The sequence below is a fragment of the Zophobas morio genome, unplaced genomic scaffold, assembly GCF_036711695.1.
Source record: "Zophobas morio isolate AGI-343-1 ecotype UQ-CSIRO unplaced genomic scaffold, CSIRO_AGI_Zmor_V1 ptg000026l, whole genome shotgun sequence".
NCBI classification, from domain to species: domain Eukaryota; kingdom Metazoa; phylum Arthropoda; class Insecta; order Coleoptera; family Tenebrionidae; genus Zophobas; species Zophobas morio.
Window position 1 is genome coordinate 11,426,294 of NW_026972131.1, and position 15,467 is coordinate 11,441,760.

A 15,467-nucleotide genomic window follows, 5' to 3' on the forward strand; every position below is an offset into this window, starting at 1 on the left:
AAGACGGCTATGTATATTAAGAAAAAAGGCAAAAGATAAGCCCCGTCCACCCACCCTATCTCAATTGTGACGAATTTTTTTTAAATCGTCGAGAGCCAAAGGAGCGGAATTTAATTGCAAAATCTTTATTTCTATACAAGAAATAAAAAATATGTAAGAAAAAACAAGCCAAAAATTAAAATATATATATATATATTATGGAAAACTTTTTCCACTTGTAGTACTCTAGAAGCGACACGACGGACTTGGTCACCTGGAAGATCATGTTTAAGCCAAAATTTAAACCACGATTTTTTTAATTATGTAGGTAAGCGAAGAAAAATATTGCTCCTCCACCGCTTGCCGGGCGGGTGCCCTCACCATTAGACTACAGAGGAGGCTTATCTTTCCTCGCTTCCACTACGTATTATTGTGCCGCCACAATTATGTGTCATAAATGACGATTTTATGCAGCTCCACTTATCATCTAGATTTAGCCAAGTTCGGTAAGTGGAAAGACAAATATTTAACAGCGACGAACAATGGAATGGTGTTAATTTCCGATTTTATAGAAAACATGTGACCGAGAAATGAATCTAATTACGAGTAACGACTCACCTGCGTGTCGGGTGGTTCCGTTCTGGCGAAAGTCGGTACTTGCGAAGCTTTGTAATCTGAACATTTCTAACGAAAAATTAATGTTTTTTCGTGGATAAAAGGTGACGGTACTCTACTTACATAACTAATCATTGGAATATTTCTTGACTGGGCGACTATAGCTTCCACATAACAAGTACCTTCTGGACCAAAAAAAGCAGAAACGCCGTCACAAATCATGTCGGTCATAGCTTTAGTTGCCGCCACCGTCTCCCCCCTAGTGTCGTTCCATCGCATTACTAGAGTGACGTTGGGGAGCAGCTCTGGGTCCTCGTTAACCTACGAAAGTCGCATTATTAAAGCCCGGTTTCGGTGTTTCGGGGATTTTTGTTTTTGGGAAACTTTTTCAATAAGCTAAAAATAACAAGTACCTGATATATTCTCCGGTAATTCTAGAAAATAGAACCGCGAGAAGTTTTAGCGGCCGATACTGGAAACTTCCAACTTCCAACTTCAGAGGGAAGTTAGCGCGGTAAAATAAGTAAAACTTTGTAAATGATGAATTTAGGACGATACATACATAAAGTTCATAATAAAACGTAAGTATTTGTTCTCCTAGGAGCAATTTATGTACTTTACATTCTTTAAAGTGCAAACTTGCCTGGAGTTTTAAATTAAATTTCGTTCGGTTCTTGACTTTTATTGCGTCTTGTTGAACTTTGAACGGAGATCTTTCATGACGAAAAATAATTCCTACCTGCAATATTTGTCAATTATGGATCGTCTCCTTTGATAAAAACAAAGACGGGTTTATTTGAAATGCAACTTCGTCAAGCTTTGTACAATTATAAAATATCGCGAATGGAATATTTACAAAGAGTAACGGATTCAGTGAGTTGTATTTTTATAATAATTGGCAAATTGCCGACTTATGCGTGTTTAAAGCTCATTTTAGTGTCAGCAAGTGCGAAAGCGCCGTAGAACTCCACCTTAATTTCCTCTCGTCCGGAGCAAGTTGGAATTGGGATAATTTGACGCTAATCGACTTAACGAATTAGAACAGATTTATCCGGTAATTTAGCAGAAAAAATTATGGATGACCACGAATTTCAGCGATCGTTTCCCGGGAAATAAATGAAAACTTTAAATGAAAATGGATGATTCGGCAGACAGTTTTATCAAACTACCGCGCTTTATTGATCTGTTTATTGCTGATTGTTGTTGCTATACATGAAATTAATAATAACGAAACAATGGCTCCCCGGCTTCGTAATAGGTTTTTTATCTTTCATTTGGTCGCGTTGTTAAGCTATAAAAAACGTTAAGAGGGAGATAAAACTGAAACCAAAGAATTCTAAAGAGGCTCTCCTCGAATTAAAGATGTGCAGTTGAATAAGAATCGGGCTCTTTCGCCGTAAGCTTGTAAGGACCGACTCGTTTATTTAGTGATCGTTTGAAAGACGTCCACGTAGGAAGTGCCCCTGATATTTATTGGTTGGACTGAATTAGGGTATCCGCCTGCTGTCGACGACTCAGCTTGCAGAATAAAATATTGAACATGTTTACAAGTCGTTTTTAACGCCATACGGGCCTTAGACACTTATTAAAACGCCACAGAAATTTCGTCTCATTTTGTAAAAATTTGCTCCACATATGAGTATTCGTTTTTCACACACAAATCCGTGCCCTCACAAGGATTCATCTATCACTGATCGAACTCCAACTGCGGAAGAGGCTCTCGGATATGCCTTTTCGGACGACAAAATTCGATTTATGTTAAAATAAATCCTCTCCGAGGGAACAGGATTTTAATTTTACTCTTCGACGCACAATCCACAGAATGGAATTTTCGTTTTTGTGGTTTTATTTTTGAAATGTACCGCAAAGTTTTAAGTATGATAAATGTATGCAGGTAAAATTAATCTGAGGTTTAGTTAGTGAATGGAAGCGAAGCTCGCGGTTTGTATTTGTAGTTATTTAATTAGGAAACTTTACGGAAATATAGGATAATGGTGTCCGAATCGATCGGGTTTTTGAAATTAACCGAACCTTGAAAATCAAGCCTGGAACTAGGTGGAATAATTTATGATCCACTCAAGTAACCTTTGAGGACTGCTAAGATTGGGTTTTCCATGTTCTTAGTTTTCCGGTTTTAGGCATAGTCGGTTTTCGCGAGGTAATTAATTCGGTAATAATTTAGTGTAGGTAAAGTTTGCTTGGCGTTAATATTCTTTATTCGGGTCCATTTTATTTTCGTCTATCGTAAAATCCCCTATAAAAATGGCCATTGACCATACCATTGTTTAAGTATATTATAGTTGGACAACCTAATACAAATTTTACTTCGCCTAAATAGTGAGCTTTAGGACAAGGAATCCAGGGGGCGTGGGACAAATTTTTCGTCAACGCGCATTTTCACTACAGTGAGCCAACGTATTAGGTTTATTTTACTCTAAATCAGATGGCGCCATCAAACATTAGCAAAGGCAAACACCCTTCACTCTGCTCTTATACGAGGAGTTATCCATAAATCCATAATTAACATTGTTCCGTAAACAGTAATGTGTATAAACATATATGTACAAAATATGAAAATATACTTGACATAAAAAATATGAAGCAACGCGTTGTAACGTGATAAGAAAGAATTGAATTTAAATTAATTTGACGCATATTTTTATTTGACTATATCTGAAGACTGACAGAAATTTTCCAAGGGTTTTTAAACTGGTACAATTGTTTAGTTTTACAAGATTAAAGTAAAACAAGATTTTAAGCAAAATTTAGATTCGTGGTGTTACAAAAATATTAACACAAAATGAAAATATATGTTCAAAGTAAATAACAGAATGACATAAACTTTAGGCAAATAATTACAAGAGAGAAAAAAACGCATTAAGAACTTAAGAGGCATGTTTGTAATATCGAGTTGTTAAAGGCTGTTTTGAAGAATGTTTGTTTCTATGAAAAACAATTGCTGTTATCGGACATTTTGGTAGATTTTGTTCCAAAAATACGAGATAACTAATTGTTTCTTGAACTAGTTTCCGTAACTTCTAAAATTTAAAAAGGATACGCCGTTCTGCTGTAATAGAATCTAGAATAAGGTCAAAATCACACTAATATTACATCTAATTTTGTTAACCACATGAATATAATTTACATTAAAATAAGTTACAGACATTGTTTGAAATCTTTATTATAGTTCGAAAACAAGATAAAATAAATAAATAAATAAATAAATAAATAAAATGTGCAATTTATAAACTTCAGAATTTTAGTATAAAAATAATCATGTTTGAAGCTTTATTTTGTCTGTTCCATTTTATTGGGTGTATTGGGCCCCTCTCGGGATATAACACTGACATCAGTGCACCAACCCAACGTTCTTCAACCGATGGGATGATTTATTACTTCCGATTTTCGGCTAGATCTGCACAGTTAACTCTTTGCGCACTGCACACTGACATAGAGTATTTTGTTCACGCGAGCATCAAAAATATTACGCCGAAAGCACTTCTTCAAGTGTTATTTTTTTTAAGATGTCATATTTGTCAGCGTTTCCAAAATTTTCTTCTTTGCACAGGTCAACTAATTTTTCGTAAACCGCATTTTAAAATTTTTGTTATTGTATTTTTTACTTTTTAATTTTCTAAGGCATGAAAAAATCCCATAAAGGTTTCTATGAATCTATTAACGAAATCAACTGATAACTTGCGCGCCATTTTGTGTTAATTAACACCAATAGTGATTATGATAATTTCATAATTATCATTTTAATGAAATTGTGTTCTTCACTTCGCGAACGACAGCAAACAATTTAAAATTACCGCTAGTCAAGCACCTGAAAATCTATCTCTCCCAAATATGTCTTTCTTGGCACGATTTGTAGTCCGAAGTCTCCCTCCACATGCAATTTTTCGTCGCCTGAGAACTTGTTTGATCTACAGACCAAAGCACACTCAGGCCAATATCGGCTTTAAGCGATTTATCTATAAACCGATATTCGTTAGAGTTGATGTGATACACATCCACTACGAAGAACTAACCCATTTCGACCATTGGACTTTACAAGGAATAAGTGAACAATTATCTTAAACATCTTAACGATTTAATACATAATGTTCCCGAATGACAAAATTTACATTTCAAATTGTATTATCAAATTACACTCTCTAAAATTTGTCACGAACAATGAAATGACGCAATCTCCAAATTTTACAATAGTAAAATTGTAGTTTCGCCCCGTTTACGGTTTATGTATCCGTGTCGAGTTTTCACCTTAGACGTCAAGATTTTTGGAAAAAAATCAACATTTTCCAATTGATAATGTTATGTATTTAAATTTTAAAAAGTAGAATAGTCCTGATCTTGTGATTTATACCTAAATACGCTATTGGGATTTTTCGGCTTGTCGATTTCTCGATTTTTCAACTTTAAATGTCTCAATTTTTCAATATTTCAATTTTGGGCTTTTCCGATTCCTCCATTCCTTAAATTTTCTATTTCTCGATTTTTTTATTTTTCGATTTCTCAATCTTACGATGTTTCAATGATACGATTTCTCAATTTTTGTCCTCTTCAATTTTACGGTTTTTAAATATTTCGATTTTTCAATTTTTCAAATTTTCACGTTTCTAAATTTTCAGTTTGCCGATTTCTGAAGTATTTTTTTTATTTGTCCATTTCTGGATTTCCGAAAGTTTCGATTTTTCACATCTTCAATTCCTCAATTTTTCGATTTTTTAAGATTACGATTTTTCAATTTTGCTTTTTTAGATTTTCGATTTCTCAATTTTCCAATTTTTTAATTTCTCAATTTTTTGAATATTTCTTTCAGTTATGAAATTTTTCAATATTCCAATTTTTCGACTTTTCGATTTTTGAATTGATGGATTTTTTTGATTTCTCGCTTTTTTCCTTTTTGGATTTTCAATTTATTGTAAACTTTTCAATTCTGGGACTGTTTAATGTTTCGATTTCTCAATTTTTAAACTTTTCGATGTTTTAATATTTCATTTTTTAAAATTCTAGGTTTTTCGATATCTCGAGTTTTGAGTCCTTCTATATTTCACTTTTCCATTTTTCGATTTTTTGAATTTTAATTTCTGATTTTCCAGTTTTTCTTTTTTAAAATTTTTCGATTATTCAATTTTTTAATTTCTCAATTTATCGAATTCAGATGTTTCGTTGTTTTGATTGTTCAATTTCTCAATTTTTCAATTTTTAACTTTCCTTTTCGTCTTCCGACTCCTCAATTTCTCGATCCTCCGATTTTTCGATTTCTCGAAGTCTCAGTTTTTGAATTTTTCGATGTTTCGATTTTTGGATTTCTCGGTTTTTCGATTTTTTTCTTTTGAGCTTTTCAATTTCTGGATTTTCCAATTTTTCAATGCCCCGATTTTTCAATTTTTCAAATTGAATTGGATCTCTCGATTCTTCAATTTTGCGATATTTTAATTATTCATTGTTTTAAATTTTAGTTTTTTCGATTTCTCGATTTTTTGACTTTTCAGTTCTTCAGTATTTAAATTTTTGCGTTAAATTTTCAGTTTTCTGATTTCTCAATTAATCTATTTTTGATTTTCCCACTTCTCAAAGTTTCGATTTTTCAGTTCTTCAATTCTTCGATTTTTCGACTTCGCTTTATTGGTTTGTCGATTTCTCAATTTTTGGATATTTCTTTCAGTTTTGATATTTTTCAATACTTCGATTCTTTCATTTTTCGACTTCTAGATTTTTCTATTTTTTATTTTTGGATTTTCAGTTTTTTGTTTTTTATTTCAATTTCTCAATTTTTCAACTTTTTCATATTTTAATTTTTAAATTTCTAGATTTTTCAGTTTCTCGAGTTTCCAGTTCTATATTTTAATTTTTTAAATTTACGAATGTTTAAATTTTTTGAGATCTCAATTCATTGAGATTCGGATGTTTCGATGTTTTGATTATTCAATCTCGCTTTATCAATTTTTCCATATTTAAGTTTTCGATTTTTCGACTCCTCGATTTTTTTTGTCTTTTGATTTTTCGATTTCTCGATGTCTCAATTTTTGAATTTTACAATGTTTCTATTTTTCGATTTTTTGCTTTTCGGTTTCTTGATTTTTCGATGTTTTGATTTTTGATTTATCCGATTTTTCAATTGTCCAATTTTTAAATTCTCGACTTCTCGATTCGTTGATTTTTCAGTTTTTCGATTATTAAATTTTAGATTTTTATTTTTATTTTTGATTTTTTGATGTTTGGATTTCTTCATTTTTCAGTTTTAGGATATTTTAACTTTTCATTGTTTTAAATTTTAGTTTTTTCGATTTCTCGATTTTTTGACTTTTCAGTTCTTCAGTATTTAAATTTTTGAATTTTTCAAATTTTTGCGTTAAATTTTCAGTTTTCTGATTTCTCAATTTTTGGATATTTCTTTCAGTTTTGATATTTTTCAATACTTCGATTCTTTCATTTTTCGACTTCTAGATTTTTCTATTTTTTATTTTTGGATTTTCAGTTTTTTGTTTTTTATTTCAATTTCTCAATTTTTCAACTTTTTCATATTTTAATTTTTAAATTTCTAGATTTTTCAGTTTCTCGAGTTTCCAGTTCTATATTTTAATTTTTTAAATTTACGAATGTTTAAATTTTTTGAGATCTCAATTCATTGAGATTCGGATGTTTCGATGTTTTGATTATTCAATCTCGCTTTATCAATTTTTCCATATTTAAGTTTTCGATTTTTCGACTCCTCGATTTTTTTTGTCTTTTGATTTTTCGATTTCTCGATGTCTCAATTTTTGAATTTTACAATGTTTCTATTTTTCGATTTTTTGCTTTTCGGTTTCTTGATTTTTCGATGTTTTGATTTTTGATTTATCCGATTTTTCAATTGTCCAATTTTTAAATTCTCGACTTCTCGATTCGTTGATTTTTCAGTTTGTCGATTATTAAATTTTAGATTTTTATTTTTATTTTTGATTTTTTGATGTTTGGATTTCTTCATTTTTCAGTTTTAGGATATTTTAACTTTTCATTGTTTTAAATTTTAGTTTTTTCGATTTCTCGATTTTTTGACTTTTCAGTTCTTCAGTATTTAAATTTTTGAATTTTTCAAATTTTTGCGTTAAATTTTCAGTTTTCTGATTTCTCAATTTTTGGATATTTCTTTCATTCAGTTTCATATTTTAATTTTTAAATTTCTAGATTTTTCAGTTTCTCGAGTTTCCAGTTCTATATTTTAATTTTTTAAATTTACGAATGTTTAAATTTTTTGAGATCTCAATTCATTGAGATTCAGATGTTTCGATGTTTTGATTATTCAATCTCGCCTTATCAATTTTTCCATATTTAAGTTTTCGATTTTTTGATTTTGGCCTACTTCGGTTTCTCAATTTTTTGATTTTTCGACTTCTCGATTTTTTTTGTCTTTTGATTTTTCGATTTCTCGATGTCTCAATTTTTGAATTTTACAATGTTTCGATTTTTCGATTTGTTGTTTTTTCGATTTTTTGCTTTTCGGTTTCTCGATTTTTCGATGTTTCGATTTTTGATTTATCCGATTTTTCAATTGTCCAATTTTCAAATTCTCGACTTCTCGATTCGTTGATTTTTCAGTTTTTCGATTATTAAATTTTAGATTTTTATTTTTATTTTTGATTTTTTGATGTTTGGATTTCTCCATTTTTCAGTTTTAGGATATTTTAACTTTTCAGTGTTTTAAATTTTAGATTTTTCGATTTTTTAGTTCTTCAATATTTTTTTATTTTTCAAATTTTGACATTTCTGAATTTTTAGTTTTCGGATTTCTCAATTAATCTATTTTTTTATATTCCCATTTCTCCACTTCCTAAAGTTTCGATTTTTCAGTTCTTCAGTTCTTCAATTTTTCGATTATTCAGGTTTTTGATTTTTCAATTTTTCGATTTTTTAAGTTTGCGATTTTTAGACTCTGATTTTTTGACTTTTTTGTTTCTCAATTTTTTAATTTCCTAGTTTTTTGATATTTCGTTCAATTTTGTGATTTTTCAGTTTTTCGATTTCTCAATTTTAGCTTTTCGATTTTTGAAATTATTAATTTTTTTCGATTTTTTGAGTTTTCAGTTCTCTATATTTCAATTTTTCAGTTTTCGAAATTTTTAAATTTTCGATTGTCCATTTTTTTTTATTTTTCGATTTTCCAATTTTTCGATGTTTCGATTTTTGAATTAACCGATTGTTCAATTTCTCGATTTTTAAATTTTAGATTTTCCAATTTTATTTTTTTTTATTTTTTTGTGTTTCGATTTCTCGATTTTACAATTTTCCCATATTTGAATTTTTCAGTGTTTTAAATTTTCGATTTCGAGGATTTACTGTGTTACAGTAGTCATCAGTCATTACTCATCAAGAATGATTATTGCTGTGCGTTAAAATGCCTACATACTGATAAGCACGTACATACAAGACACATTTAAGGCTGTTGTAGTATAATTTTTGCAATTTTAAATGTATTTCTTGATGTCTAAATCGTATATATTTAAATGGTGATGAATATTTTGTGATACAATCTTAGGATAAAATGCATTTTAGTTTCAAAAATAATATGTATTTAATGATTTGACTACTGTTAATAAAAAAAATACGTAAGAAGATGTTCATATTGAATTAATTTGGTGTTCATAGTTTGATGATAAGTGATAGTGATTGTCCGTATAGGTTGTCCAACTATAATATACTTAAACAATGACCATACCTAAGCCATAAAATTTGTGACAGTGTATTACGTAGTAGTACGGGTAAATCAAACCAAAAACATGTAAGTACTCTTTCATTCTCTTTACCTTATCCAATGCCATTTTGAAAGCCCCCGACACCGCCAGCCCTTGCCTCTCCCTGTACTCCCCCTTGACGGCCGTGAGGTACCCAACCGTGATCGTCTTCTTCCTAGCCAAGGGCTCGCTCTTAAGGTTGTCGCTCGTGAGGTTGGCCCTGTGCCTGTCCACCACCGTGAACGACACGACCTCCGTCGGCGCGTACTTCTCGTCGTCCTCGTAGACGATCCCGTGGCCCGCGTCCAGGTCGTTGCGGTGGAAGTCCTCCTCGGAGGACGTGGACTTCCCGGAAAAGAGCTTGGTGCTGGTCGTGCTGGAGAGACGCGTCGGGGCGGCGTGGAGAGCCAGAAATCCTTCGTTTGCGTCATCCTCCAGGGGCGAAGAAGTGGACGAGGTCGGTTGGGAGGGAGAAAATAATAATAGCGCGACCAGCAGAGAAGCCAGGCCGAGGCGCATGGCCGGGCTCCCCCCTCACCGGAACTCCAGGATCACCTGAAACAAAAGGACGAAAGGTGGTTTAAGAATGAAAATCATTTAGCTGCACACCGAAAAAACGTCCATTCGTCATTCCGGATTGGACTGTCGATAGTGACGTGAAACCGGAAATTAAGCGACGAGTCGAATCGCTATGCATCACTATAGGATTTCTGGGGGAAATGTAAAATGTTCGGAATCAATAGAGACAACGTGTTCTTGCCTTCAAGCGAAAACTGTTTTTTTTCATCGACATGTCTTGAGTTATTTTATAAGAGGCTGCTCTTGAAAGCATGTCGAACTTCGATAAGGCACGACAATTTGACAAGAGCTGTAGTAATCGTTTAGGGCTTAGTGTGCTTTTCACGATGTTTGGTTAAGAGGAAAACGTAAGAATAGAGGCTGTTTTTCTTATCGCAGTGGTAAAAAATTCTAGCTAGCAGTGTTTTTTTAAAAACCGTTATCTGGTATAAAGATAAAATCTTGCAGTAAATTAATCAACACGAGTTTATTGAGTTGTTTACAGTCAGTGAGGATATGAACTAGGGCGCAAATTAATTTCATGGAGGAATGCAAAACATCCCTTGATATTTGCACATACATAATGAGCGGAAAGTTTACGAAACACCAAGAAAATTCTTATTTTTATTCACACTAGAAGGCGCCATAGACACCATCTGACGTCATTGCACTTGCAACACTACTACCAGATGTCAGTCACATCACAATTTTATCAAACTTGCCATACTTTCACAACAATTTTTATTTGCGGTTTTACTAATTCCTAACGGAAATTGGTATGAGTAAACTTTATTAACAAACTATATTGTAAAACTTGCGACCAATTGTCAGCTAAAAACACTTAACAAAAACAAGGTTGGCCTTCGTAAATGCCACGACGTTGAAAGACGCACGATGTGCAACGTTCGTCGTATGATTATTTATGCACTAAATTCGCATCAGTACCGATTTTTTGCCCTCTCGGTACAGCGTTTCGTTGCCAAGATCAAGGTGATGCAGGTACGCTCCAACAATTAACGTACGTGGGTCGCCAAAATTAAAAATAGCCCGACGAATCTAGCCGATAAAAAGTTCAAGTACGGACCTGTCGACCGGTTTTGTTTTCCGTAATAATTGTTGTTAATTAAAACAAAGATATTTTTGTTTCGTCGAGTTGTGCAACTGGCGACTCATAAACATTTACCGAACGTGTTAATACCAAAAAAGAAATTAAAACGTTCAATATTTGTACAAGTTCTTAATTAAATTCACAAAAGGTACGTCACGTTAAAGTTTAACAAGTGTCCCTCCTGTTATGATTTGTTATTAATAATGTCGACGATTATCAATTAAGGATTCGTTTTACGGACTCGAGTTGGTAATCATGCGGGTGGCGGCTGCGTTTAATGCTGTGGTGCTAGACGGCGCTCAAAAATAATAATTAAACTTTAATTATGCTCGTCAAGGAGGATGGAACTCCATTTGAATTCGACTAATTATAGCCACAAAAAATAGATAAAGCGGTTTACACAATGAGCTAAAATTAAACACAATTGTGTTACTTAGTTTTAAGGGTTAGTTTTGAGTGTTGCCGTGAAGGTTTCCGGAAGCCATCTTGGCGCGAGTTGCTAACTACTTTACAAACTAAAAATAGAAACAGCCTTAAATGGTGTACGTTCTCGCGTGGGAGCGAGATAGGTAGATCGTGTTTTATGTTAATTATAGCCCCCAAAAAAAGATAAAGCAGTTTACACAACGATCTAAAATTAACATGTAGAAAACAAATAATCACTTACGACGGACGCAATAACGTCATCCCGACATCTCCGCGATGTTATCAATCCCACAACTGGTTCTATGTGAAATCCTGCTAAATAAAGGCATGCATTGATTTATGGAAGCACCCGAAGTGACTGGCAAACCGCAGCGTTCGCCGGACACGCTAAAAGGCGTACACACTGGCAAAACAAACACTGTAAACTGTTCTAAAAATAAATCGTCTTAAACATTAAAATCGTGAAGGCCGACTCATTACTGCGGGCCAAGCCTCTGATACCAATTACACAGAGCGGTCGACTTCAAACTAGGCCTAAATTCGACCGGGATGGAGAAGCCGACTCTGGCCAGAAGAGACGTGCTAAATCTGAGAAATTCGCATTAAAAATAATTTGCGACGGCGGCGTTGGCACGGGGAACTTCCGTTAAAAATACGAATAATGGAAGTTCGGGTTTTACGTTTCGACTAGGAAGCGATAAAGTGCGTTAGCCTTCTAATATTTTTAACAGGTAAACTTGAAAGGTCAAAGTCGTAAAGGTATCCTTGGGCGGATGGCTCGTGCTCACTAAGTGTAGGACGAATGCAGTGATAAGGTTTGGAGGTGGCGATAACGACACTTTCTTAGAAAGGACAGAAAGGGCTCTTGAGATTTTTTCACAAAAAATATAGAAAGGGCTGTTTCACTTTTTTGAAAAAAAAAAAAACACACACACACACACACACACACACAAGTCCCCCCCACCATTTTTTTACAGTCTTAAAACAAGGGCACAAAGGGTCCCTGAGATTCTTAAACATTTAAAAAAAGATACAAGAGGTCCCCCAGATTTTTTCAGTCTTAAAAACAAAGACATGACACATTTAAAAAAAGACCCCGGGGGGTCCGGAGATTTTTTCACATTTCACAAAAAGACAATAAATCCTGGAGATTTTGTCATTTCTTTAAAAATAAGGACACAAGGGATCTCTGAAATTATTTCACATTCTAAAAAACAAAGACACAAGGGATCCTGGAGATTCTTTCACATTTCACAAAAAGACCCCGAGGGGTCCTGGAAATTCTTTCACATTTCACAAAATACACAAGAAGCTCTGGAACTTATTCACTTCCTGAAAGATAAAGACACAATGGGTCTCTAAGATTTTTGCACATGCTTAAAATAGACACAAGTGGTCCCTGAGATTCTTTCACATTTTAAAAAAAGACACAAGGGATCTCTGAAATTCTTTCGCATTCTTAAATATAGAGACACAAGGGAGCCTGGAGATTCTTTCACATTTAAAAAAAGGCACAAGGAGTCCCGGATATTGTTTCACATTTAACAAAAAGATCCCGAGGGGTCCTGGAAATTCTTTCACATTTCACAAAAATACACAAGGAGCCCTGGAAATTATTGACTTCCTAAAAAATAAAGACACAAAGGATTTTTGCACATTCTTAAAAAAGACACAAAGTGTGCCTGAGATTCTTTCACATTTTAAAAAAAGACACAAGGGATCTCCGAAATTTTTTCACATTCTTAAATATAGAGACACAAGGGAGCCTGGAGATTCTTTCACATTTCAAAAAAGATACAAGGGGTCCCGGAGATTGTTTCACATTTCACAAAAAGACATAAGGGGTTCCGGAGATTTTTTCACATTTAAAAAAAGGCACAAGGAATCCTGGAGATTTTTTCACTTCCTTAAAAATGAAGTCACAACGGGTCCTGGAGATTTTTTCACATTTTAAAAAAAACACACAAGGGTCCCCGAGATTCTGGCACAGTTTTAAAAATAAATACACAAGGGTTCCCGGAAGTTTTTTCTCATTTAAAAAAAGACACAACAAATCCTGGAGATTTTTTCACTTTCTTAAAAATAAAGACAATGGGTCTCTGAAATTCTTTCACATTCTAAAAAATAGAGACACAAGGAGTCCCTAAGATTCTTCCACAGTCTTAAAAACAAAGACACAAAGGATCCCGGATATTCTTTCACATTTTAAAAAAGGCACAAGGAGTCCCGGATATTGTTTCACATTTCACAAAAAGATCCCGAGGGATCCTGGAAATTATTCACTTTCTAAAAAATAAAGACAGAAAGGATTTTTGCACATTTTAAAAAAGGTACAAGAGGTGCCTGAGATTCTTTCACATTTTAAAAAAAGACACAAGGGATCTCTGAAATTCTTTCACATTCTTAAATATAGAGACGAAAGGGAGCCTGGAGATTCTTTCACATTTCAAAAAAGATACAAGAGGTCCCGGAGATTCTTTCACATTTCAGAACAAGGCACAAGGGGTTCCGGAGGTTCTTTCACATTTAAAAAAAAAGCACAAGGCATCCTGGAGATTTTTTCACTTCCTTAAAAATGAAGACACAAGGGGTCCTGGAGATTTTTTCACATTTTAAAAATAAATACACAAGGGGTCCCGGAGGTTTTTCACATTTACAAAAAGACACAACAAATCCTGGAAATTTTTTCACTTTCTTAAAAATAAAGACACAATGGGTCTCTGAAATTCTTTCACATTCTAAAAAATAGAGACACAAGGAGTCCCTAAGATTCTTCCACAGTCTTAAAAACAAAGACAAGGGTTCCTGGATATTCTTTCACATTTAAAAAAAGACACAAGGAGTCCCGGAGTTTGTTTCACATTTCACAAAAAGATCCCGAGGGGTCCTGGAAATTCTTTCACATTTCACAAAAATACACAAGGAGCCCTGGAAATTATTCACTTCCTAAAAAATAAAGACACAAAGGATTTTTGCACATTCTTAAAAAAGACACAAGGTATGCCTGAGATTCTTTCACATTTTAAAAAAAGACACAAGGAATCTGTGAAATTCTTTCACATTCTTAAATATAGAGACACAAGGGAGCCTGGAGATTCTTTCACATTTCAAAAAAGATACAAGGGATCCCGGAGATTCTTTCACATTTCACAAAAAGACACAAGGGGTTCCGGAGATTTTTTCACATTTAAAAAAAGGCACAAGGAATCCTGGAGATTTTTTCACTTCCTTAAAAATGAAGACACAAGGGGTCCTGAAGATTTTTTCAAATTAAAAAAAAACACACAAGGGGTCCCCGAGATTCTGGCACAGTTTTAAAAATAAATACACAAGGGGTCCCGGAGGTTTTTTCACATTTAAAAAAAGACACAACAAATCCTGGAGATATTTTCACTTTCTTAAAAATAAAGACACAATGGGTCACTGAAATTCTTTCACATTCTAAAAAATAGAGACACAAGGAGTCCCTAAGTTTCTTCCACAGTCTTAAAAACAAAGACAAGGGATCCTGGATATTCTTTGACATTTAAAAAAAGACACAAGGAGTCCCGGAGTTTGTTTCACATTTCACAAAAAGATCCCGAGGGGTCCTGGAAATTCTTTCACATTTCATAAAAATACACAAGGAGCCCTGGAAATTATTCACTTCCTAAAAAATAAAGACAGAACGGATTTTTGCACATTCTTAAAAAAGATACAAGATATGCCTGAGATTCTTTCATATTTTAAAAAAAGACACAAGGGAGCCTGGAGATTCTTTCACATTTCACAAAAAGACACAAGGGGTTCCGGAGATTCTTTCACATTTAAAAAAAGGTACAAGGAGTCCTGGAGATTTTTTTACTTCCTTAAAAATAAAGACACAAGGCTCTGAGATTCATTTATATTCTTAAAAATAAAGACACAAGGGTCCCCAAGATTCTTTCACAGTGTTAAAAATAAAGACAAATAGGGTCCGGGAGATCTTTCACATTTAACAAAAAGACTCAAGGGGTTCCCCAGATTTTTTTCACATTCTTAAAAAAAAAATACAAAAGTCCCCAAGAATTATTTCAAATTTGTAA

The 15,467-nt window shown here is 33.5% G+C and overlaps 1 protein-coding gene across 1 annotated transcript in view; it reads right to left on the bottom strand.

Moving 5' to 3' along the window:
- LOC135136114 (receptor-type guanylate cyclase Gyc76C-like) overlaps positions 1-15,467 on the bottom strand; it is a 115,955-nt gene that overhangs the window by 9,572 nt on the left and 90,916 nt on the right. Inside the window, exons 2-4 of the mRNA XM_064065244.1 lie at positions 9,384-9,866; positions 718-915; positions 598-663 (exon numbers count right to left, since the gene is read on the bottom strand). Coding sequence (XP_063921314.1) covers positions 598-663; positions 718-915; positions 9,384-9,830 — 711 coding nt within the window. The 5' untranslated portion in view covers positions 9,831-9,866. The remainder of the gene's footprint in view (positions 1-597; positions 664-717; positions 916-9,383; positions 9,867-15,467) is intronic.